The sequence below is a fragment of the Manis pentadactyla genome, chromosome 3, assembly GCF_030020395.1.
Source record: "Manis pentadactyla isolate mManPen7 chromosome 3, mManPen7.hap1, whole genome shotgun sequence".
Classification (NCBI taxonomy): domain Eukaryota; kingdom Metazoa; phylum Chordata; class Mammalia; order Pholidota; family Manidae; genus Manis; species Manis pentadactyla.
In genome coordinates, this window is record NC_080021.1 from 52,761,195 (window position 1) to 52,788,030 (window position 26,836).

At 37.8% G+C, this 26,836-nt stretch overlaps 2 protein-coding genes across 3 annotated transcripts in view; one reads left to right on the forward strand and one right to left on the reverse strand.

The window, feature by feature from the left end:
* CNGB3 (cyclic nucleotide gated channel subunit beta 3) overlaps positions 1–13,775 on the forward strand; it is a 175,905-nt gene extending 162,130 nt beyond the window's left edge. Inside the window, exons 16-18 of the mRNA XM_036925101.2 lie at positions 10,838–10,984; positions 11,218–11,392; positions 13,527–13,775. Of these exons, the coding sequence (XP_036780996.2) occupies positions 10,838–10,984; positions 11,218–11,392; positions 13,527–13,775 (571 nt within the window). The remainder of the gene's footprint in view (positions 1–10,837; positions 10,985–11,217; positions 11,393–13,526) is intronic.
* A 9,750-nt stretch (positions 13,776–23,525) lies between these two features.
* CPNE3 (copine 3) overlaps positions 23,526–26,836 on the reverse strand; it is a 43,639-nt gene continuing 40,328 nt past the window's right edge. For both annotated transcript variants that reach the window (XM_036925094.2, XM_036925095.2), the window contains one exon: positions 23,526–26,562. In XM_036925094.2, coding sequence (XP_036780989.1) covers positions 26,452–26,562 — 111 coding nt within the window. In that variant the 3' untranslated portion in view covers positions 23,526–26,451. The remainder of the gene's footprint in view (positions 26,563–26,836) is intronic.

The window sequence follows — 26,836 nt, forward strand, 5'->3', positions numbered from 1 at the left end:
AGCCCACAGCTAACGTACTCAATTGTGAAAAGTTGAAAGCTTTTTCTCTAATATCAGGAATGAGACAAGAGTGTCCATCTCACCATTCTTATTCAACATAGTAATGGAAGTCCTAGCTAGAGCAAGGCAAGAAAATGAAATAAAAGGTATCAGAATTGGAAAGGAAGAAGTAAAATTATCTCTACTTGCAGTTGACAGGGTTTTATATATATAGAAAACCCTAAAATCTCAACCAAAAAACCTGTTAATCTAGTCAATGTGTTCAGTGAAGTTGCAAGACAGAAAATTAGCATACAAAAACCAGTAGTGCTTCTATACTTTAACAACTAATTTTCTGAAAAAGAAATAATGAAATTCATTCCATTTATAGTAGCATAAAAAAACAGTTAAGAATAATTAACCAAGAAAGTGAAAGATCTCTATTCTTAAAACTACCAGACATTGAGGAAAAAAATTGAAGAAGACACAAATAAATGGAAAGGTAATCATGTTCATGGATTGGAAGAATTAGTATTGTTAAAATATCAATATTACCAAAAGCCATCTATAGATTCAGTGCAATCTGTATCAAGAGTCCAATGGCATTTTTTACAGAAGTAAAAAAGAAAACATTCCTAAGATTCATATAGACCCACAAAAGACTCTGAATAACCAAATATCCTAAGAAACAAGGATTTTTCTCACACTTCCTAATTTTAATCTATACTATAAAGCTATAGTCATCAAAAGAGCATGGTACTGACGTAAAAACAGACACATAGATCAATAGAACAGAATAGAGAGCAAGAGATAAACCCAAGCATATGCAGTCAACTAAAATTTGACAGGGGAGCAAAGATCTCTCAATCTCACCTCCTCAGTATGTCTCCAATCATTTGCATCTTACCATCTCTTTTGCCCCCACTTTGGTCCAAACCACTTCCATCTCTCTGCAGTAGACTATTCCAACTCTCTCACTCCAATATCACATCCTCAGCAATTCAGTCTCCACTTGGCAGTAGAGGGCATTTGGAAACAGATAGGATTATGTCACTGTTCTCTTATTATCATTCAATGTATTTACACTGTTCTTAGAAATAACAACGTTTTTATTGTGACCTGCAAGGTCCTGCAGAATCTAGCCCCTACCTATCTCTCTACTTCAGAGGTTGTATACCACTCCCTGTGATCTAATCCACACTTTGGTTCCTGGAATGTGTCACATGCCATCCAGCCATGGGTAATTTTTGCACATGCTGTTACATCTGTCTGAGTACTTTCCAACCCCCTTTACCTAATCTCAGCTTCTTTCAGGACTTACTTTATGCTCCACTACAGGAAACCTTCCAGTTCTCCTTACTACATGTTCTCGTAGTACTATATTCCTTTCTTTGGGAGCACTTATCTTTGTACTTATACATTGATCAATATATTTATTTCTTTGATGTATCTCTTCCTTACTAAAATTGTGAGCACCAGGACTCCTACTGTGCCAGCTGTGCTCTGCATCAAGATGCCCAGTAAGGGGCCATACTCTGCTCCTGAACCATGATCCCTGCTGTTGTGCTCTCCCTCAAACACAGGGGCCCTTTACTTTGCAAAAGGGGGCATTTTTCTGGTCCAGCTCAGTGCCCACAAGACTGCCTGTGCCAGAGAAGCTACATTTTTCTATTTTGCACAAAGATACAAGCTCCCAGGGTCCCTAGCAGATAACACATTTGGTTTGTTCTGCACTTAATCCCCAACCTTTAGGGCGGTGACTGACCCACATAAGTGCCTAATGAACAGTTACTTGAAAAATAAGTGAATGTAATTATCTATCTTTGCAAGTGTACTAATACACACTCACTTTTGTCATGAATATGCATATTCAGCCTTGTGCCCTTTTTTGTCAATTTTTATTATTAAGAATAGCACTGCTATGTTTATATTTGTAAAATTACTTTGCTTTTCTTTTATTTCCTGGAAGTTTATTCCCAAAAGTGAAATAACTAGGTCAAAAGGTAGAAACATTGCTATAGGTCTTGTAATATATGAGCAGATTATTTTCCAGAAAAATTGAACCAATTTACAATACAACATGCAATGTATAGCTATTTTTCCCTAGCATCACTGACATTACTTTATTATTCTCATTGGTTTTTCATTTTAATAGGTTGTTTTAATTTTCATTCTCTTAATAGTGCCTGGAAAATAGTAAGTCCTCAATAAATATTTACTAAATGAATTAATTTCCTATGGGCCTATTTGTTTTCATAAATATCATTTACTTACATCCTTTTTAAATCCTATATAACAAGTTATTGAGTAGAAATTAGGCACTGATATATTCTTATGTTTTAGATACCTTGGTTTTCATTTAAAATACTTAAAATACTGGCTTTTCAACAGTTATACTAGTCAAATCATGCATTCTGAGGACTTCTTTTTCATGTTTATATCATTGTGAAAAGAGCAAACATTTTGAAAAATAATTTTAAATCTCTTTTTTCCCTCCAAACCATGAGTGCCTATTTGTTCTGAATACTCAGTTTTTCAAACTGGAGTACCAATGGAGAACTCTAGTTCTTTGGACTATTTTAATTCCATATTCTTTGTATTTTTGTAACTTTAATAATAATCATATAATTAAACAGAACAAAAAATAGGGAATTGGAGCTAATGTGAGACCAGAAATTTTTCTGGTAAGAAAATATACGATTACTGAATTTAAAATTGCAATAAAGTTCATACTAGGGGAAGGTCATAAACAACAAAGAAAACTTTAAAATATTTCATCATATTCTAGACTTCAAAGACACTCTCAAAAAAAATCCAAAGAGAAATATTATAGGACATAATTTACCATTTTGCAATACAATTAGAAATTAACCACTAAAAGGTAAAACACACAATAAAAATCCAAATCAAAATATATAGAAATTTTATAATATCTCAAGTAACTTGTAGAATGTGAAAATTAAAAACTGCAATTACAGAGTTTTGTAAATAATGGTTTATGTTTCTCTCTTTCTCTGGTTGAGAGCTTAGGGAAGAGAAAGTGGAGGACATCTCCGGCTGCCTTCTTCTTCTTTTCTTTTATTTACTTTTTTAAGTTTTATTTATTTATTTTTATGAAGGTATCATTGATATACACTCTTATGGTTTCACATGAAAAACATTGCAATTACTACAATCACCCATATTATCGTGTTCCCCCGCAACACCCCACTGAAGTCACTGTCCATCAGTGTAGTAAAATGCCAGTCACTACTTGTCTTTGTGCTACACTGTCTTCCCCATGACACCCCCCACACCATGTGCACCAATCATAATACCCCTCAATCCCTTTCCCTCTCTCCCCTCCTACCCTCGCCCATCCCTCCCCTTTGGTAACCACTAGCCCCTTCTTGGAGTCAATGAGTCTGCTGCTGTTTTGTTCCTTCAGTTTTGCTTCGTTGTTATACTCCACAAATGAGGGAAATCATTTGGCACTTGTCTTTCTCTCTCTGGCTTATTTCACTGAGCATAATATCCTCCAACTCCATCCATGTTGTTGCAAAATGGTAGGATTTGTTTCTTTCTTATGGCTAAATAGTATTCCATTGTGTATATTTACCACCTCTTCTTTATCCATTCATCTACTGATGGACACTTAAGTTGCTTTCATATCTTGGCTATTGTTAATAGTGCTGTGATAAACATAGGGGTGCATATGTCTTTTTGAATCTGAGATCGTGCCTTCTTAGGGTAAATTCCTAGGAGTGGAATTCCTGGGTCAAATGGTATTTCCATTTTGACTTTTATGAGGAACCTCCATATTGCTTTCCACAATGATTGAACTAATTTACATGCCCACCAGCAGTGTAGGAGGGTTCCCCTTTGTCCACAGCCTCACCAGCATTTGTTGTTGCTTGTCTTTTGGTTGTTGGCCATCCTAACTGGTTTGAGGTGGTATCTTATTGTGGTTTTGATTTACATTTCCCTGATAATTAGTGATGTGGAGAGTCTTTTCACATGCCTGTTGGCCATCTGAATTTCTTCTTTGGAGAATTGTCTGTTTATATCTTCTGCCCATTTTTTAATAGGGTTATTTGCTTTTTGGGTGTTGAGTTGTGTGCCCATGTTCTTATTCTTCATCAGAGAACTCTATTATTTCTTACTCCCCGACCCACCCATTTCCTAAAAGAGAGAAATAGTAAATACATTAGACATATAAGAAAGGATAAGAGGACTTGATTAATATTGAGAGAGAAAACTCTTTATTTCCAATTTTTCCTATCTCAAACCTGTCAACACTACCTGTGTTAAAAATATATACTTGTATTTTCACTGCATCCTTTTGTATACGGTCTCTTTTTTTGCTTAGAGCAAAAAGCAAACCTCATCTAAGTTTCACAATGTTTCTATAAAAAACTGTATTTTCAGTACCATTGTTTAAACATGTCTTCAAATATTCCTAGGACTCCTAATGTAACTTTAGCCAGCAGTACCTCTAATTCTATGAAAATCAAGATTCTTTACCATCATTTGGAACATCAGAGGAGTAAAGATTCTGATAGTCAAATCTTGGCATAGCTTATCACACCAGCCTGATTGGCTTCCTCTCTTACTTTTTCTAATGCCCATGCGTACATCAGTATCTTTAAAACTGTAATAATGGCTTCAGCAGCAGCACTACAGTTAGGATGGAAAGAAAAGACCCCTTGCCTTGAAGTCAGCTCTGGTCTCGGATTTGAATTTCCACAACAAAACTAAGTATTTGCTCTTGAGTAAGTCGCTTCACTGTTTCTGCATGGCAGTTTTCATGTCAATAAGAATAAGTAAGAACCTACCTCATTAGATTGATGTGGTCACTAATATAAGATATTGTTAGCTATTTGACTCCAAAGAAATATCTAGGTAAGCTAGTATACTAGTTGTGTTTGAAACAGTATTTTCTCCTCAGAGTATCACAGCAAAGTATTCTCCCAAGCACTTGAAGGGATATAAATAAACATGGCATGGAAAAAAATGTACATATTATTCTTTTTTTCTTCTCTTTTTCCTTAGAATTTTCACCTAGATTTCTCATTGTTCATCCATTTCCTCTAAGGCCAATTCAACTCTGAAAGCAAGTGCTGCCAGAGGAAAAGGGAACTATAGGTTTTGTATCTAAAAGATCTAAACTCTCTTACCCTAGTAAAAACCCATGCTTACATATTTTTCTCAGACTATTTTACAAAAGAAAAAAAAATTCTTGGTTAACATATGTTTGCCTTGCAGTAGTTTTATGAATATCAAAGTATCTGCAAAGAGCAAGCAGCCTGGGCAGAAGTGACACTAGAACATCCTCTGATATTTGTTCATCCAGAAAAGTTCTGTTAGAATTTATTTTTGGCGAAGTGGTAAAATTTTTAAAGCAACAAAGTGTTTTCCAACAACACTGAGGAGGTCAAAAGAATACCTCAGAAAAAGTCTACACAGGTGATCTAACCTCCTGCCCTCCATGTATAATCCAAGTGGAAATTTGCTTAACAAGAACCAGGTATTTGAAGCTTGTATCTCTCAGCATTGGATGTAACACTCTTTCCACTGATCGTATTCAGTTAGTTTTATTTCTATTCTAGGAAATAATTCGACATGAAAAAAATGCTTGTAGACCAGAAACTTATTTTAGGAAACATTCTCATTTTTTACAGTTATCAAAGCATTAATCATTCTGAACTGTTTATCTGTTTAAGAAGTCCATCTAGGCTTGCATTATGACTCCATCATTTATGAACTGTGTGACTCTGGCAAGTTACTCAACTAAGATTTCATTTCTTCATCAATCAAGATGGAGTGACAATAGCACATAACTGTTTTATAGACTGAAAAGCATGTATGTAATAATACATAAAGAGAAATTAGGTATTTGGCTCACAGTAAGCACTTGAAAATATTAGCTACTACTATTACTAATATTATTAATTATTGCTAGTCTGACAACCCTTACCAACACTTACCCACTCCTAGATTACAAGCACCTTGAGGGAAAATTATGAGTCATCTTCATAAACCCAGAATTTGGCACAGTATCTAGTTCATTATGGAGTATGCTATTTCTACACACTCTTAATTCATCTCTAATTAATTTTTTTCCCTTTCCCTTCAATTTATACAGTGAATTCCTTATATTCTCCTGCATGATTGGCCTTCAAGGCATAATGGTCTGTACAATCTCAAACTCATAGAAAAAAAAATATATATCAAAAGTGCAGCTGAGAACAGAGAAGACAAGTAGGGACTCTGTGGCATCTTACTACACTGATGGACAGTGACTGCAGTCGGGTATGGGGGGACTCGATAATATGGGTGAATGTAGCAACCACATTGTTTTTCTTGTGAAACCTTTATAGGAATTGTATATCAATGAAACCTTAATAAAAAAGTAAAAAATAAAGTGCAGCTGAGAAAGACAATGTTTAAAAGGATTTTTGTTCTCTAGATATCTAGGTACCATTGAACAACAGAGAGCTGAGTATCTGGAATGTACTGTACTATAATCCTCCGACCCACAGAATTACTCCTACTGGACTTAGAAGTGGCACAGCATTGATTGAGGACCACATCACAAACAGTCCTAGCAAACATTTTTGCATCTAGCATAAGAATATGAAGATGTTGTCCACCAATTTACATAGTGGCGTCTCTACTAAGCCCCATCAGGATATATTTCTGTCTGTCCTAAAGCTAAAATTCATTCCTTTTTATGATATGAGACTTAAAGCCAAACTTGAAACTCTCTTACAGAAAAGCTTGCATTTTTGTATGAATTCCATTTTATATCTCTATTCTTACTTCATTTTGCTCTTCCATTCAAGTTATGCTCTTTTGTATTCTACTTATGCATGTGAGTGCTTTGTGGACATATAGCCCTGCTGAGAAGGGCTGTACAGGTTGTGCACTGCCCAAGTCCTGGGAGCCCCAGTCACATTATAGTTGTGTGTGTAATGCACAACTTATGATACCATATGTGGCAGCTCTGGGAATGAATGACTGAATAGGTACTATCTGAATATTCTAGTTGTATACACACACACACACACACACACACACACGCACATCTATGTATATGTAAACACATGTATGCAAAATGTATGGATATATATGTACGTATGTGTGGTTGTGTATATATATATATATATACACAACCACACATATATAATCTTCATGTTGCTATTTATTCCTGACATTCATAGAGCTTTGCACATATTAGATCCTCTCACACTGAATATACCTTCTCTCTGAGATTCACAGCACTGATTTCATTCTCTTACCCACCTTTGGCACACTAGTACTATGAGGTATTTTACAGGTCAACTTGACTGCGCTAAGAAATGACAGACACCTGATAAAACATTATTTTTGGGTGTGTCTGTGAGGGTGATTTGGAAAGACATGAGCACTGGAATCGCAGACTGAGTAAAGAAGATCCCCTCACCAATGCAGATGGGATCATCTAATCCCCTGAGAGCCTGAATAGCACAGAAAGGTGAAGGAAGAGTGAATTACTCCCCTTGATTGAGCTAACATACCCACCTTCTCCTGCCTCCAGACATCAGGGCCCCTGGTTCTTGGGCTTTTGGACCCAAACTTGGATTTACACTGCAGGCTCCCCTCTGCCCCTTCTCAGGCCTCTGGACTCAGACTGAATTATACCCCAGCTTTCCTAGTTCTCCATCTTACACATGGCACATGGGGGGATTTTTCAGCTGCCTCAACCGCATAAGCCAATTCCCATAACAAATCTTCTTTTTTATATATATTTGTATATGTCCTGTTTGTCCTGTTTCTCTGAAGTACAGAGTAATACAAAGTTATTTTACTTATTATTATTTGTTCAGTTACATACAAATTAGTGTTTAAAACTTCTCAGTTTTAATTTTACCTAATAGCTGCTTTTTCATAACTGAAAATTAGTAGTTTGTAAACACCCATTTCCTCACAAAGATGATCAGATACCTATAATTGGTACTTTACTAATAGGTACCTTATCAGATATATTAATAGGTACTAAAAGATGGCCCTCATTTCTAAAAGAGATATTAAGTAAGCTGCTCAGAAATACACTTAATAAAATAGTAGTATTATCTGGTTCCCAAGTCTGTATTCTTTCCACAAAACCATACTGTAATAAATCTTCTTTTGCCCTATTTCACTTCACTGTGCTGAATATATATGGTAGGTGCTTAATAAATACATGACTGGAGTGAAAATCAAAAAGGCCCCTAAATTATTGCCTAAGATCACAGCAAACAAAGGTGGGTCTAGAATTGGAACCCATTCCTTTGTTTCCTGGACCATTGCTCTGTTCACGATCTTTTGACCTGGGACACTTACAGTTAACCTCAACTATTTGTCCTCCAGCACCTGCTCTTTCAGTAACTCTATATGGGGTTGGGAATATTTAGGGATCTTCTTACTAAGCTATTTAACGAGTGAAACTTTTCATTGGTGGAATGCTGGAGAAGCATTTTGTGGACACGAGAAAAAAAAAAAGATGCTATTTTAAACACTGCTGAGAGAGTCTGGGCAAAATCCATCTGGCAGACAATTTCTTCCGTTCAAAAACTCATCAAGCACTCCAAACATGTAACCTGTAGGCAAGTTTAATCAAAGCTTGAGAAATCTCAAAATAACCTGACATTTAAATATGTTATTTCCATTCTGCTCTCACAGTCTGACACACACAGAGACATTCTCATGGCCAAATTAGCTCCCCAATGCCATCTAGCACTGCCTAACTACTGGATTACCTTTAGTTTAAGGTGACAGGAGTGTGAATGAAATGGGCTCATATCCCATCATTGTCCTTCAAATATCAACATCCATTTCATAGAGAAATAGGAAGATAAAAAGGAAGTAGTGACCAAAGAGATTATTTTAATGATAGATGATAGATATAGATAGATTAAATAGATAGACAGACAGACAGACAGACAGCTAGTGTAAAATTCACTTATCTTCCTTAATGCAAAAAAGGTAAAGGTAGAACTTGTCTTGGGGAGAATCTCAGGAAAGGACTGAAAGGTGTTTTTGCCATGGAGCAAGAAACATGGCCAGCATTTATGGATTTCAAGTATATACCTTTTGTCTTGGAGGAGTAAGTCCATTCTTAAGTGTCCTGGATAGTCCTGGACACAGGTTTAATGTGAAATACAGGTAAGATGCCATTTGGTGCCTGAAGGCGGCCTTATGTTAGGTTTTATTCCCTAACATTTTCTGCCTTTTCTGATTTTTAATTGAGCACTTAATGCGACTCTATTTTCTCTCCTTTCTTAGTATATTAATACTTCTTTTTTAAAAAAGTTAGTGGTTGCTCTAGAGTTTACAATATATATTTTAAACTAATCTAATTCTGCTTTCCCTGACGCTAAACCATTTCAAATGCTGTACAGCAAACAACACAGAATACTCCCAATTCTTTAACAGCTCTTAAAACATTGATGTCATGCATTTCACTTAACCACATGCTATTATCACCCAATGCCATTCATTGTTACTTTATTTTTTAGTTACCTTTTAGATCAATTAAGAATAAGAAAAATGAAAGATTTTTACCTTTAATTTACCTCTACTTATTCCTTCTGTTCTTCCATTCTTTTTGTAGATCTAATTTCTAACCTGTATCATTTTCCTTCTTCCAGAAGAACTTTCCAGCATTTCTTTTAGAGCAAATCTAATTTTGAAGTCCCTTAGTTTTTGTTTTTCTGAGAAATTCTTTGTCTCTCCCTCATTTTTGAAGGATAATTTCACTGTACAAAGAATTCTAGGTCAGTGACTTTGTTTCTTTCCGCACTCAGTCCACTCTCCTCTTACTTGCATGGTTTTTGATGAAAAGTCTGCTATAATTTTTATCCTTGTTCTTCTAGAGGTGTTTTATGCCATTCTTGGCCTATCAAAAGCCATTGTTGCATTCGGACTGGCTCAAGTACCAAGGGCATGTGAGCGACTATACCACAGATGTGTTCATGATGCTGAGGGATAAGATGATTTGGGAGTAAAGTAGGGAAAGAGATTGTTTTCACCAGATATGACCGTGGCATTAAGATTTGATGTCAGAGCTGTATCAATCAGAGGCCAGGCAGAAAACAGATGGCACACCCAAACATGGTAACTAAGATGACTTTCATAAAGGGATTACTGACAGCAGTCAACAGAAGGAAATCTCAAGAGTACCCAACAAGGGATGGAGATGCACCCAGAAGCCACCAACAGCAAGGGAGCTATTTCCACAGCTAGGCTGAAAGGGGACAAGGAGCAGGTATATTACTTGAATAGAGAAAGAGCTTTGGGATTATCTCCAGGAGATGGCCACAAGTCAGAAGCTATGGATTTTGGCAGAGAACTATAGCCACTGCTAACCTAAAGCAGGGAAAGAATGGGGCAATAAATGCTCCAATCCCACTTTCTTCCTGCTTTCTGACTTCCTACTGGTATTTCCCACTGACTGAGCTCAAATGAAAGTCAGGGGACAAGCCACAGAGGTCAGCCCCCTGCAGAGCAAAGAGGATGGGAAGGATGAAAAGTGGATCTGGAAAAGCAGATGGAGGAAACTCAATCCAAAAAGATTCTACACCTCTGGAAAGTGGGATGAAGAATCTCACAGAGCACTGGTGGCTGCAAGTCCCCGATTCGAGGTGTAAGTTAAGAGACAAAACATGTTGAAAACTGTTCTCACTTCTACTGCCACCACATCCAAACTCTCACCACACAACCACCTGAACTCTCACCTCCAGGGAATGACCTCTGAAACAGTATAAATGATTATAATACTTGGCATCTAATTTTTAAAAATATTTTGGTGGAAGAAAGAGTTAAACTGGTAGCAAGGATTCCCTGTTGTGTCTTACAGCCTACTGGCAGCAAGAGGAGGAAACCGTCGAACTGCCAATGTGGTGGCCCGTGGGTTTGCCAATCTTTTAACTCTGGACAAAAAGACTCTCCAAGAAATTCTAGTGCATTATCCAGATTCTGAAAAGCTCCTTATGAAGAAAGCCAGGTACAACCTTTAAAGCCCCATTAGAGAGAAGTTGGTTTTACTTTGTAAAATCTTAGAGAACTGGATTTTGATGGCCATGGTCAACTTTCTCCGTGAGATACACTTAACGAACAACTGTTTATGCAGTTATCCACTGAAAACTTCACAGCTTAGAAGAAATTACAGTATTTCTGATAGGTTTTTCCAGAACTTTCTCAGTGCTATCTAAAATAACTTTTCTTTTCTGTCCACAGAGTGCTTCTAAAGAGGAGGGCTCTGGGCACAGAGGCAACCCCTCCAAGAAAAGGCCTCGCCTTTCTCTTCCCACCCAAACAAAAGACACCCAAAATGTTTAAAGCTCTCCTGAGAGGCACAGGAAAAGCAGGTCTTGTAAGACAACTCAAACGGAGGAGAGAACAAACCGTTCAGGTAATAGGAGGGACTGAGCAGAGGGCTGTGACAGAGAGATCCCAGACAGGTTCCTATATGAATTCCATCTCAGACACTGGAATAACTTGAATTCACATAATGTGATTACGTATAGCATTTTTTATTATTTAAACTGTATCCCCATATATCATCAAATTTAATCCTCACAGGTTTAGCATAGATTGGCTTTAATATATATGTATATATAAATACAATTGATGCTCATTATTTGTGTATCCTATACTTGTGAATCTTCCTACTCACTAAAATTTATTTGTAACCCCAAAATCAATACTCAGTGGTTTTGTGGTCATTCACAGACATATGCATGCGCAGAGCAGTGAAAAAATTAAATTTCCCAATGCATATGTTCCCAGCTGGAGTTGAACAAGGAAACACTACCTTTTTTCAGTTCTCATCCTGTAAACAAGTGACCTTTTCATGGTCTATTTAAGTGCTATGTTTTTCACATTTGTTTTGTTTTGTTTTGTTTTGTTTGCTGTTAAAAATGGTCCCCAAGTATAGTGCTGAAGGGCTGTCTAGTGTTCCTAAGCATAAAAATGCTGATCTCTCTTATAGAGAAAATACTTATGTTTATGTTAATATAAGCTTGATTCAAACGTTATAGCACTGTTGGCCATGAGTTCAATGTAACGATTCAACAGTTTATATCAAGTAAGTTTCTAAACAGATATATAAAACGTGGTTATGTATTGATCAATTGACAAAAATGCTGCAGCCAGAGGTTCAAAGGAACCTAATCATGCATTACACCTAGGAGCAATTATTCAGAATTTGCTAATTCAGTGTTATGGCAGCTTTATAGAGCAAAACTACCATGAATAATGAGAATCAACTGTAAATGTATAAACATACATATACACTTATAAATATATAACACATTTTACTAACAAGCCAATAAACATTTTCACGAATATTCAATTATATATCACAAATGTTTAAGGCCAGAAATCATCTTGTAGATTTCATCCAAGCCCTTCATGTTATAACTAAAGAAACTGAGATCCAAATCAATTTGTGTAAGATCCCAGTCAGTGACTGAGCAAAAGCTATTACTTAAGTATTCAGACTTACAAGCCATACACTGAGCTGCCTCCCAATTCCTAGAAATGTCAATCAACAACCCAAAGACTTTTTTTCATATTTCTTTAATTTTCATAATAAACCACTGAGGACAGATACTGAAATACAGCAGGGATTCAGGTTTGCTGAATCCCATCATCATGTTATCTCTAACACAGTAAGAAATGGGTAGCTATGGATCTTTCAGAAAATTCATGGACAAACTTAAAGTCAGTCACACTCAAGAGACTAATAAAACTTGCCTCTTTCCTTCCCATACACACAACACCATGGTGAAAATCAGGGATACAGTGGAAACCAAATGCCTCATTACTCAGCATAAAAGTAACTTGTATACTTATGGGAATAAAGAAATATGTAAGTCAATGTGTTAAGTAAGGTTCTCAACTTTGTATGTCCACATTCATACATCATACAAGCCTCTCTCAAACTGATCCCAAGCATCACCAGTAAAAAGCATATTTTTTACTATGAAACTTCTACAGATGATACTAATAAACACGATAGGTTCTAACACCCTAGCTCAAGCACTCATGAGATGACTGGAGAAGACTATTGGGAAAAAGATGAATTTCTCCCTCAGGTTCTGCCATGAGCTTTTGCAAGAGGAAAACCATACTTTCTATAGTATTTTTATGCTATTTGGTTAAACTTTTTCATTAAAATATAAATACTTAAAATTTCATCTTCATAAAATAAATAAGCAAATATTTAAAAAGCAAAAGCAGAGTCCTGAACACTAAGTCTAAGAGTTCAGAGTGCATAAGGACCCACAGGAAGAGAATTCCTTGGCAAGGACAAAAATGTAATCTAGACTAACACCATTAAGTTAAATGTGACAGCTCAGCCCTTCTCCAGCATATCAGAAAACTAGTCAAATGACAGTCAAATGCAAGGCAGACATGATTCCCGTATTACCTTAATTCAGAGTCTTTGTTTTGGTGGTGACCTTAGCCATTGTTTACTAATCAAAAAGCTCCAATGTCCTTGATTGTGATTTCAATACCAATTCTCTCATTGTTGCTTCCAGAAAAAAAGTGGAAACTCCAAAGAAGGAGAGGGTAAAGGAAAAGAATATGAAGATAAAGCTAGAGAGCCAGCAGAGAAACCACTGAGCAGTAGAGCAGGTGCTGTTCTAGCAGAGGCAGTGCCCCAGTCAATGAGGGCAACTTCACCCACAGGAACTGGCTGCCACGCACTCATCATCGGCATGGCTCCTTCTGCACAGGCCGGGGACGAGGTTCTGACGATTGAAGTCAAAGAAAAGGCTAAGCAATAAATGTTTATCTTCAGATGTAATGTGGCTAGTTCCCAAAGAGAATGTACCCAGGATTGCAGCTTAACGAGGGGAAAGACCTTGGTGGGACCCTTGAGAAACTAGGCAAATCCCTAGCTTAGTTTCTTGGACTCACCTGAGTGTGATCTTCTGCAGTAGAAATAAGATTATTAAAAACCATCTCTATTCTCCATTGTCATTAGCTTTGTGTGATTGGTATTTCTCCTAATTGTACGTAGATCTTTTTTTCTTCTGTTCTTCCTTGATGTTTCTTCCCTCCATTTTGATTAGCTTGTTCCTAGCTCTGAAGGGATTCACTGGCCTTTTCTCTTAAAACTGTGTTGTGTGTGTGTGAAAGTCTTGTATGGCACTGTTAGTCTTTGTTAAATATTCTGTGTATATCAATACCACCTCTTACCTGTGGAGCATGAGATTTTAATAAAATGTCAAAAGTCAGGTGATTTTCATTCAAACGAGGGCAATGACTCATTCAAATATCAAACCAACCCAGCAACTGTGACTGAAGGGAAACAGAGATAACGGAGCCAAAGGACATGAAATCTGACTTGGGGAAGAGTGCCCTGAAAAGCAGTGTTGGTCCACAGTATTAACAAACCCACACTGCAGCAATGTGTTGATAAAATTGTCCCCTTTGCTAAAGAAACAAGTCTTCATATTCGTTATACTAGCTTCAACAAACTACCTACCTCACCTGGCTCAACAGACTCTACAGGATTCAGATGGTTCCCATCTTCACATAGGCTAACGTGATATTTATCAATCTTCCTCAAGCATTTGCTTCAAGAGGTGCCAGATCTGAGCTTATTGTTTTCAGTTTTAGTAAAAAGTGATGAGGTTAGGAAGACTGACTGTACACGTCAGACTGACGTATCCCTACAACTTGTGGAACCTACATGTTCAGCTGTTTATAAAATCTCCAAGTTAATTAAGTGCACTTTAGGAAATCGTCCTCTCAATCAGCTAGCATTAGCATAATTACCCAAGTTTCATGCTGTGAGGAGGCTAAAAAAGCCAGGCTGATATCAGAAGAAAACATAGAGAATTCCATTCTATAAATGCCATTAGTGTATAACATTAACTTCTGTATAATGAGGTTATTTCCAAGTCTCAGAAGATGGTCATTGCAGCAGCACTTTGCTGAGAGGGTTTTAGCAAATTATATTAGCTAAAAACCTACAACATAAATTCATTCAGCAAACCATGTATAAATCAATCACTGTAACAAAATGTATTATTTGGTACAGTCAGTTTTTGAATACAGTGTTCTGGTATCATAAAAACATTACAAGTTTTACAAAAGAATGGTTGTTATTTTTCATGACTTAAAACAATGGAGAGAAATTGTTAAATGGTGGATGACTACTTGATAATGGAAGTTTGTGTACAGAAAGTGATTAAAAAGCCAGAAAGAGAAAGTGGAAATTGGGCCTGAAAATTCTGATAATAGGAAAGAAACAAAAAAAATCCTGAACTTGTGACTATGTTCCCCCCTTACATCCTGTAATGAAATTAAAATATAACACTACTGTAATTTATGCTCTTCCGGTCACTTATTTCCCCTCCCAAATTATTTTAGGATATCATCTTCATTTTTCCAACTTCTCCAGACTAAAATCTAAGAATAATCAGTAACTCTTCTATTATTCATATAGTGTCACCAAATCCTTTCTTTCTTAAATCTGATTATCCATTCTTTTTCAGTTTCAGCGCTAACCCCACAGTACATATTTTCTGTTCAATTCAAATAAACATTCACTTTTTACCTACCATCTACTCTAATCACTGGTCTATCTTCTCAATCCTTTTGCCCTGGGAAAAATCAGATCTCTCTAAAATACGACTGTCTTGGTTCATTTAGGCCACTATAACACCATAGACTGGGTAGCTTATAAAAAAGACATTACTTCTCACCTTTCTAGAGGCTGGGAAGTCCAAGATCACAGCCCAGCATGGTCAGGCAAGGGCCCTCTTGGTTCACAGCAGGCTCCTTCTCATGACCATGTCCTCATATAGTGCAATGGGGAAGGGATCCCTCTGGAGACTTTTTACAAAGGTACCATCACATTTGTGAGCGCAGTGTACCTCCCAAAGAACTTGCCACAGCCTCCAGCTCCTAATACAGTCATCTTTGGAGGTTAGGATTTCAATAAATCAATCTGAGTAGTGGTGGGGGACGCCAACATTCAAATCATAATAACCACTTTTGACCATTTTACTTCTTCTCTGCTCAGGGACCTACTAGTCCTTCCTACTGATCTATTTATCCAAATTTAATTATTACTACCCCAGCCATTCCTCCAGTGAAGTTGGTCCTGCTTTTCCTGGAAAACCACCTGCCTTTCTTCCTCTGGCATTTGCCCATGATGTCTAGAACATTCTCTCTCCTCCATCACTTACCTCTCTCCTGTGCTTCCAAATCTCTCCCAACAGCCTCTGAAAACATCAACCCATGATGGTTCTAATCACAAAGGATTATCTTTTGCACTTTCAGAAAGTACCACAGCACTCCATGGTTCTCTAATTTATGCTTATCTCTAAGTCATTTCTGCTTAGTTGTAAATTATAACAAAGCAAAGACTAGTTCTTATGCTTTATTTATATAAAGACAGCCCAGTTTTTAAAAGGAAAGAGAATATTAATAGGCAATTCATGGAAGCAAAATAGGTGATCAACATAAAAAATATGCTTGACTTCAGTAGTGCTCAAATAAATAGAAATCAGAACAAAAATAGAATACATTGCACATCAGTTAGGAAAAAGTTGAAAATACCAAATGCTGGCAAGTACGTATATTGGAGCTACTATTCTGGCAGGACTTAGCAGAATTCAGGCAGTACCCCTTAGAATTCAGTAGTATTACTTCAGATACACGTCCCAGAAAGTTCTCAAGCAGGTCCATAAGAGAAAATACAAGAGAAAATGCATGGCTTGTAGTACAAAAGAACTGAATTCTAGTGTCTACACTAGGATAATGTATTAAAAATATGGTGTGTGGCAAAATCTCAATCATAATATAAATTAGTCACAGGGATGTAAGTACAGCATAGAGAACATAGTAAATAGTTGTAACATCTTTCTATGATGACAGTAACTATACTAGTTGGGGTGAGCATTTAATAATGTAGGTAACTGTTGAATCACTATGTTGTATACTTGAAACCAATATAATATTGTATAGCAAGTATACTTCAATGAAAAAATATGTCAAGAAGAAAAAAGAAAAAAATATGCTGTGTAGGAGTGTGGACCTGTTTTTAAGATGAAATTCTATCCAGTATATTTTTAATAAAGCCTATCTGATAAATTCTGTCAGGGGCAAACCTGTAGCCCAACAAAACCAAGTTTATTAACTTTCTTCTAACAAGGAAGACCATTCACCAGAAGGAACATGGGTGTCCCACCAAACAGGAAAGGACCAGGTTATTATAGGATATTGGGGAAAGGTAGAATTTAAATGAAGTGATGTTTGAGGGGCTCAAATTAAAGCAAGACTGTATGTAAATGAGTTAACATCTGGCCCAGGCCAACAAGGAGACTCAGGGCTCTGTTTCCTCGGAAACTACTCAGTTAAGATAAACATAGACTGTCCAGAAACCCCATATCTGAAGCTGTATACCTGGCTGCTTCTCTGGGTCAAAATGACTCATCCTCTGGGCAAAAGTGGAATGTTTCAGTCGTACTGATAAGTTTTCAAACAGCAAAGTTTCTGACAATCTATGATTTCAGAGAACAAAGATTCTTACCACCGTGTACTTTTGTTGATTAACAAAAGCAGTGTTTACAGGTTCCCAATATACAAAACACTGTATGTCTTTCAAAAGTATATACATGTCTAAGGAAGTATGTTAAATGCATTAAAGACAGTGACTGTGGAGGGAGGGGAAATGAAAGTGGTAATATGAATACAAGATGTGAGAAAAAAATAATTAGGAGCATCAACTAAGGAGAACAGTGTGCCATAAAATGAAAAGTATTATTAACTCAATTCTGTCCTTGGGTTTCAGTGTTGTGTCTAGTAACAAGCTAGTGGAGAAGTGAGGACCCCATCAGCATGAGGATCTTTCCTTTAGCCTGTTTTCCATGAGCCACAAAGGCAGCCACCATAGGCCCAGCCACTACTCCATCTGCTAACTGGGCCTGACCGACCAACGAGGCTTTTCTTCCACACGTGGGCAGGTCTCCACATGACCACTACAGAGACTACTAAGCATGCTTACTGCTATGGACTGAACGGTGCCTCCTCAAATTCACAGGTTGAAGCCGTCACCCCAATGTGAATATACTTAGAGCTAGCACCTTCAAGGAGGTGATTAAGATTAAATGTGGTCCTAAGGTAGGGGCAGGGGGTCTTAATCCAACAGGAGTGGTGACCTCGTCCTTAAAAGAAGAGGAAGAGAAAAGGCCACATGAGGACACAGAGAGAAGACAGATGTCTGAAAGCCAAAGAGGGAGGCCTCAGGAGAAACCAACGCTTCAGGCATCTAGACCTTGGATTTCCAGCCTTCAGAACTGTAAGAAAATAAATGCCCAGCTCTGATTTACACTGTTAGACTATATCAACTTGCTTTTGCCAACTAAAATGTAGTGACTTAAAATGACAATCAAGATTCCGTAGGTTGCCGGTTTGGGCTGGGTTCAGCGGACGGCTCCTCTGGTCTTAGCTGAGCTAATTCGTGCTCTTTGGTCAGCTGCCAGATTGGCTGGGGGGCTGCTGATCAAGAAGTCTCAGATGGGACAGCTTGTCTCTAATCCATGTGGTCTCCCATCTTCCAAAACAGCTAGTCTGGGCTTGGAGGCTACACAAGGTCCAAGAGAGGGAAAGCAGAGTGAGAAAGGTCTAGGCTTGGAACTGGCACATCACTACTTGTCCCACCATTTGAATAGCCAAGTCACAAGACCAACCTAAATGCAAAGGGTGGAGAAATGAAATCTACCTCTTGGAGGACTACAAAGTCACATTGCAAGAAGAGTGGATACACAGAGGGAAAAGCTTGCAGCCATTTTTGCAATCTACCACCCAGACAGGACTGACAGATAAAATACAGGATACCCAGTTAATGAATAATTTTTTTTGTAGAGGTTATGTCCCATGCCATATATAGGACATGACTACATTAAAAAAATGTATTATTTATCTAAAATTCAAATTCAACTAGATGTTCCACATATTTGTTGCTAAATCTGGCAACTCTAGACACAGACCATGTCAAAAATAAAACCTTTATCTAAAAGAGAGAACTTTGAACTTAAAATTACTTTTAAAGTGTGTAACTATACCAAATGTTGTTTTAGAAAAAGCCAAAAGCTCAAAGTACATCCACAGGAAGGAGTAACTTGAACCCCTCTCCACACTCTAGGAACCATCTACGGCTTAACATTGGTATTAAAAAACCTAAAATAATATATAACAGACTCTGTTTCATTTCAGTTATGTTAGATGAAAAACTGCTACATAAAACACCAAGAGAAGAGTCTGTTTACGTAATTTGGGCCTATTCTATCCTGTATTTACAGTAATTCTCTTACCTTCCTATGAGGAATTTTTTAAATCTTTGGAAGATATTAATCATTATGCTGTTCTGGGATTATTATCTAATCAGACTAAAGATACTTGAAATTTATGTTTTAAGTACTTTACCCATACACTGTAGCAAAATTTAATGTTTTTCTCTTGAGTTTTTATGACTGTCTATATTTTTCCTACTATAACTTTTGTGACTGGAAGTACAGTGCAAAGGTCAAGTAAATGTGCATCATTAAGCAATACGACCTGACATTTCTAGACAGTACCTCCCTCCGGTGAGGATCAGGAAGCATACCTGAAAGGTCACAGCCCCACTTACCATCCCTTCGTGTCTTCAGTCATCTCTGCCTGCTACACACAATGGTGCTGCTACAAATTTATAAGGTCCCTTCCTGCAGGAAATCCTAAGTAATACAGAATCCAGCAAACAGTGCATGCTAAGAGTTATTAAGCAGACTCATGATGCAGTTTCTCATATCTGGCTTTAAGTAAATCAAGCTCTGTTGTTTATACCAGAATTTTTGATTTGAAAGGGAATTTGGAGATTCCTACTCCAAGCCCACATTATACAAAACACAAAAGAAGGGTTATTAGGCAGGCTCGTGATGCACTTTCTTATATCGGCTTTGAATAAATCAGGCTTTGTTGTTTATACCAGAATTTTAGACTTGAAAGGGAATTTAGAGATTCCTACTCCTAGACCCCATTATACAAAACACAAAACAAAATCCTGTGGCTAAGATCACACCAGAGTGTGACAGAACCCAAGGACAAAGACAACATATTGTTTTTCAAACATTAAGATCATGGACTAACTTGATAAAAGCAGCCCAACAAAAAAATAAGTACATTTCCCCAAGATTTCATGTAGCAAAATGATGATAAAGTCTGCCACATTAGGATCATATTTATATTCTAAATCTGAGAGGAAAGTTTCACATTCAGCTTGTCCACCAGAAAAGGACTAACCACGGATTTCACTAATAATAAGAATGTGAAAGAGTAATACAGTTTAAATTTTGATACCCATTTGTAAAAGTGAGTAGAGAGACTGTTATGAAATAAAAGGGTTATTACAAATACATATTCATCTCCTTGTACCATCAATGTCCCCAAGCCACCTTACTTTCTGACCTTAAGCCGTGGACAATGATGATTTCTGCCTGGAGGATCTTTTGCTTTCTCTACATTAGAAAACTTTATATAGCCTTCAAATCCCAGATGAAATGCCAAGCCACCCATGAAGCCCTCCTGACCTCCCCATTGTTCTGAGGATTCCACACACTGCAACTGTCCCACCCTACACTTCAGTATTTTCTCATATAAACTAACTTCTATCCTCAACACCTTATTCATTCATTCTGCCAGCATCTATTAGGGAGTGCCTACTAAATGCCAAATTCTTCTAGGCTCTGGGATGCAGCAGTAAACAAAATAAACAAAAATCTGATTTCTTGGAACTTACATACTAATGGGAGAAGAAGACAAGACACAAAAGAAGTAAAACCTAAACAAAGGAGAGGAGTAAAAGGTAGGGGAAAGAGGCACAAATTTAAACAGGGTGATGAGCAAAGGCCTCTCTGGGTGATGCTGGAATGAAGACCTGAAGGAGGTAAGGAACAAGCTCACCAGTGACGAGGGAGAGCTCTTCAGGAAGGGTAACAATTGCAAACACCAAGCCAGGAGTACCAGGCACATTCACGTAAGGGCAAGAAAGCTCATGTGGTTGGAGCAGAACGGCCAAGGCAAAGACTAGTTAGTAGGCAGTAAGTCTAGCGAAGGAGCAGGAAGGGCTGCACCATGATGGCCAGTGAGTGGGGTGAAGGTACTGAGAGAGATGGATTCGTAGTTCCAGCACCAGAGGGAGCAAGCTGGGAAGTGGGCTGTCATTGGAACATGGGATACTTGAAACAGGTTACGGAGGGGTTTGCCATCAATAATATGGTCTAGGAGTGAGGGCTGAGGTGAGATAGTGATCTAATCTGACAAGAAAGTCAAGGCTGAAAGTTTTAAAGATGAGGAAAAGTTATATGAAAGCAGAAAGGAGAGCCAAAGAGCATGTTCTCCCTGCCTCTAAGACCAGTGGTAGATGAGGGAGAGAAAATCACCCCTTAAGAGGACTGCAGAAGAAGCAAGGTTCTTCAGAAGAGCCAGTTTTTTAATTAGAATAAAAACATGAAGGGATTGTTCAGAAAAAGCATGTATATAAAGGATGTTGCTAACCAATGACTCAGTTCCCATGGACAGAGGGGAGAGATCTGGGCAGTTAGAAACAAGTAGAATCCATGTGGTCAGAACATGGATTTTACAGAGAAGCCTGACAGGGTTAGGGTGAGGAAGCTCATGATTTGAGCTTGTGAAGACTAGCAGATCAGGCCTAGTGCTCATAGGACAGCGATGGGGAACAATGACTGTTGAAAGGAGTGGAGGAACATCTTGCCAGAAGCAGTGTCCAGGGGCTTCCTCTGTACTCACTCTGCAGATTGCCTTAAGGCATGAGAAGCGACAGTCTTGCTCTAAGCACAAAAGGCTGGCCCATCCTACTTATTACTTTTCTGTCTTAGCATCACATACTGTCTTCTTTTCCATATTATATCATAAGCTCTTTGACATTAGTAAGAAATTTCACTCCTTTGACTTGGACTGTTGATTGCCAGTACTAAGATACTTGATAAACATTCAAAAGTAACTGACTACTTCTCACTAGATGGAAGGGTTAGTTGAAAAAGATAAATTACTACCTACTCAGTCTTTTCTCTGGGAACTCTCTCTAGTCTCCAGTTCCTGAAATTCTTCTGAGTTTAGTCCTAGAAGACCAGGTGCTATTATAAAACCTAGTGTGTTATGTGTCTGCTTGTGAAAAGATCAAAGATACTATGGCCCTCCTTTCTCTATTGTTAAGAAGTAAAAATTCTGCTTATGATATTTTCATTTCTCTTTGGGGAAGATAGAATTAATAACCAAGTATAATACCCCAAGGACACTGCAGTCTCCTGTGAGTTTTCTGGGGAAATTGGCCAAACACAGCCATTCATGCTTGGTGACAAGTGACAAAGGTCATGATCTTGCTACAAGCAAGCATTTGGCAATTCTGGAGATCTGTGTCATCACCAGATGTGAGCCAGCCTCTGCCCTGTTAAGGAACTGATGAGGTACAGGCCTCACAGATGATTTGACATGGAGGCAGGGCTGTGGCAGGGAAGCACAGAATTCAGAAACTGACCTTGAATTAGCCACTTAGCAAGTGTGTTGTGTGATCAACAGCTGACTCTCCACCATACGGTAACCACCACTAACTCCCTTACCAGGACCTCACCAAGGCAAAGCCTTTGTGGCCAGACTCAAGTTTGGCAACAGGGTTCCATCTGTCTTAAAATGTACGGCATTCCAGTTTTTCAAAAAATACAAAATGTGATCACATCATCCCTTTGCTTAAGTTCATTCAGTGGCAACCCATTACCTTTAGCCTAGGTCTGAACTCACCTGCACACCCCAACAGGCCCAGCAGGATGCAGACCCCACCAGGAACACCACCACCTCATTTCTCCACTCTTCTATTAAACACTGGCCTTCTCACGCTTTATATTCCAGCAAACTTACATTTCTTTCCATTCCTAAAACATTCAACTCCATACCTGCTGCCGACCCGACACCTTCATAAATGCTTTTAACCCTCCTCACCCAGTTAACTCAGGTCTTGGCTTACATGGAACACCCTCAGAGAAGTGCTCCTTGCCAGCCAGATGGGCCAGGTCTCCCTCTACATATCACACACTGACCTCATGTTTCTGTAATTACTCAGGTAATGACTTCTCTCCCCCAAGTACATTATTTATTTGGAGGCAGCAACTGTGACTGCCTACATCACCATTGTACCTCCAAGGCCCTGGCCAATGAATGCAACATAACAAAAGCAATTTTAAAAAAACAAAAAACAGTAGATGAATATATTATCCTGCTTAAATACATTTCTCAGGCCATCCTAGCTATAAGCCAAGCTTTCCCTTACTGTACCCAGCAAAATATCTTGAATGCATTCAACACCTTCTAAATGAGTAAATCTCAAAAATTAATAAAATCCCCCAAGCTGATTAGTTCAGAAAAATATGGAATACAGGCCACCTAAAATACTATGTTCACTTTATTTCTAACTTTTCTACTGGTTTTGATAACATTTAGAACAAGAAAAAATTGAAAACAAGACACTATTATATCTCATCAGGAACTTTATCTACAGGTAATTTGAATGGAAGATACATTTAACATCAGTTCATATATTATTAGTAACTTACACACTTGCTCTCAAGTATGACATCCATAAAAGCACAGTCTCTCACAATCTCAACCAAACTTCTGGCCTACCTCATGTCACTTCCATGACTGTCAATCACACACATAAAGAGACTAGGAGAAATTTACTGAAGATGGCTTTCTAGGAAATTTACAAAATGAAAAAGGGCAAAGTATGTCAAATCAAGCATAAGGTGTAATGGAGCCTTGAATTTACTCTGGAAAGGCTGCCTGAGGCACTACCAAAATGAACAGTTGTGAATCCCTCATCTGATTTAAAATTTTTATGATCTTATAAGTTTCAATGCTACGCACAAGGTGACATGACCATGCTAACTGGTGTGCCATTTTCTCAGTACAGGCACATGTGAGAAATACTGTGTCTATCTAGGACACTGTCACTCCAATGTTTGTAATATACCTGATTAGATGAGGGTGAAAGTGGACTTGTTTCTTCTTTCCTTAAATGCATTTTAAGGACTAATGGCACTTGAATGAATGGTAGCACAACAGGGAAAAGGACTATTTTAATATAAAACAGTATTAAATCAGCACATGGTAAGGAGAAATGTGGAAATTAAAAATTTCATAAAATGATAATTTAGACATTTAAATGCTTTTATTCAAAACTGAAAAAAAAACACCAATTACCTTAATTTGCTGGAATCACATTATGAATAACAGCTATCTACTGATGAACCTGATCCGGAACGAAAAAAATCAAATTCTAAAAAGGGAACAATTCTGGTTAAACCCAGAATATGAAATTATGAAGACTAAATCAATTTGACAGCGGTGACCGAAGTGCCAGTGCAAACAATGACTGCTCCTGGCGAGTGGTTCCCAAGTGCCCCGAGCGGACCATACAGGGGCTTCGAGGAGCTGGTTCGCGACCGTGAGGACGAGGCCCAGTGAGTGGAGCTCTGGGCCCTACCTGGCTTCACAGAAGTTCTACTTCTGTTTTACCATACATTGAGATTGTGTCAAAAAAAGAAAATTCTGAAATCCACAGCAAGATAGATACTATGTGCTGTTTTGAAGCACACAGAGAGAACTGAAATCACGACCTCTGAGACAACAAAGGCTCCAACTATTATTAGCAGACTGATTAGTTCTTCCTCCCCTACCTGATGTCAAAATGACTTCCAGCTGAGACATAATACAGATTACTAGATGGCCACAGAGGTACCTTCAAGTTAACAGCACACATCCAGAGGCCAGCAAGCCAAGTGGGAAGGTGCTAGCGGCTTGCCTCGCAGGCAACCAGGCAGCAAGCAGGTCCCCTTTAAGTCTGACCTGGGTATTGGGCCGTTTCTGAGAAGCCGAAACTGTTCATGGCTGAGACCTGACTTCCTTCAGACATTTCAGAGAACAAGAGACATGAGCTGAGGTACAGGTTTTCAGTAAGACTGAAAGGTATGTCAGCAAGGCACTGGGTGCATCTACTTAGGGTATGTGATAAACACGCAATTTTAATGCTACATTGTCAAAGATGATTGGCCAATATATGAATATGCATAGTACTTGGCACCAGAGGTCCTCAATAAACCCCTACTGAATCTATTCTGAAAATGTAAAGTTTGCTAAGTAATATGTTCTGAAGGGTAAAAACCAGGAAAAAATTTCTACTCTAAAAAAAAGTTTATAAAGTCCACTCTATCCAATGCAGCAGGTGGAACTTTTTTTAAAGCTACAACAGGTTTTATGCTTAACACAACACATTCTGGTCTTATTATTAAAATGTAAAATATGATTTTTATTAATAGATAACACCATCATGAGTTTAGAAATCAAACTAAAAGTGTTACTAAAAAAAGGTGAATATGTCTAAATGAATCTGTGCAAAGGCACGATTCAATGTATGGGAACTTAGCAAGGGAAGTATAAAAATTGTCTTTTTTTAATAAGTCAAATCTTTCATTAGTTAAAAGGAAATGGAATTCTATATTTCCCCTTATATGTTTGGTCCTCATAGCTTACCTGGACAAAGCAGTCCTAACCATTCTAGCAAATTCCAATTAAAGTAAGCTAACAGTGTTGAATCTAGGACAACCTATTGTCTATACTTATATAGAATCCTGAGTGTCACATACAGTCAATGCAAAGGTCGAATCTGACCATGTTTACAGTATTCCACAATGAAAATAAAAGATCTAGAAAGACAAGTAATTGCTTACTTACGTAAGGTTCCATTTACTTACTTACTGAGTGAGTATACATTTAAGAATTAAATATGTGCTTTCCCTTCTCATTTGGTACTTTTCATGAAGTCCTATGTGAATAAATGCTGTTTTGTAAACGGTGCAGCATCTAAACTGCAACAAAATTCAGGCACAAAGGCAGTCTTATCCCATTGGAAAGCACTGAAAATAGGAACAAATTTGGTATCTAATTTAAGAAGTTCCTGTTATCTGATACGGACATTGTCTCATAAGACACATATTGCCTAGAGCAAACAAAGTACAGCAACTTATAAATCACATCATCCCAACAATTTTTCTCTTTCTATTTGGCAAACATTTAAAAACAGCATTTTCATGATATGAAAGTAAACCACCACTGAATTAGGCTTTTCCCACACAAGTTTCTAATCCAAACAGCTTCACTGTAATTACTATAAATCACTAGCAAATCACTGAACTGATTAGGCAAAGATTAACTTAGCACTTTCCTCCAAAAAATAGTATAAAAAGAATGCCTTAAATTGATAAAATCCATAGAGGTTTACAACATAAATGCTAAGGTAAAAGCATGTATAATGACAGATTCATGATATGGGGTGGGAGAGGAATCCATTGCTCCACGTGGCACAAAAGAATTCTGCCCAGCCAGCCACAGCTTCTTTCATTTCTTAGCGGGGTTCTTGGGAGGAAGGAGTTTGTATGTGTTGAAGTAGCCCACCACCTGCTGGGGGATCTCCGCCAAGACAGACTGAGCAAGCGCTTCTTTAGGAGCCTTGTGAAAAACAAAACCAAAGTGACTTTATTAGCAACCAAATTTTCCTAGCATTTTAATAAAAGACTATAAATACCTGGCCAGTGAGTAAAAAGCAGTATTCCCAATCTGAATTTGTATCTTGTCTTTGGAACAGTCCATGAAACATGGAATAAAGTTAAGTAACAATGTTACTTAGGAATGCTTTATTACACTGCTAACATTTATCAAGTCCTTTCTTGGTGCTTGCATTTTGGCATTTGATGATTTTTTGTTGTTCTTTAACTTTTAAATG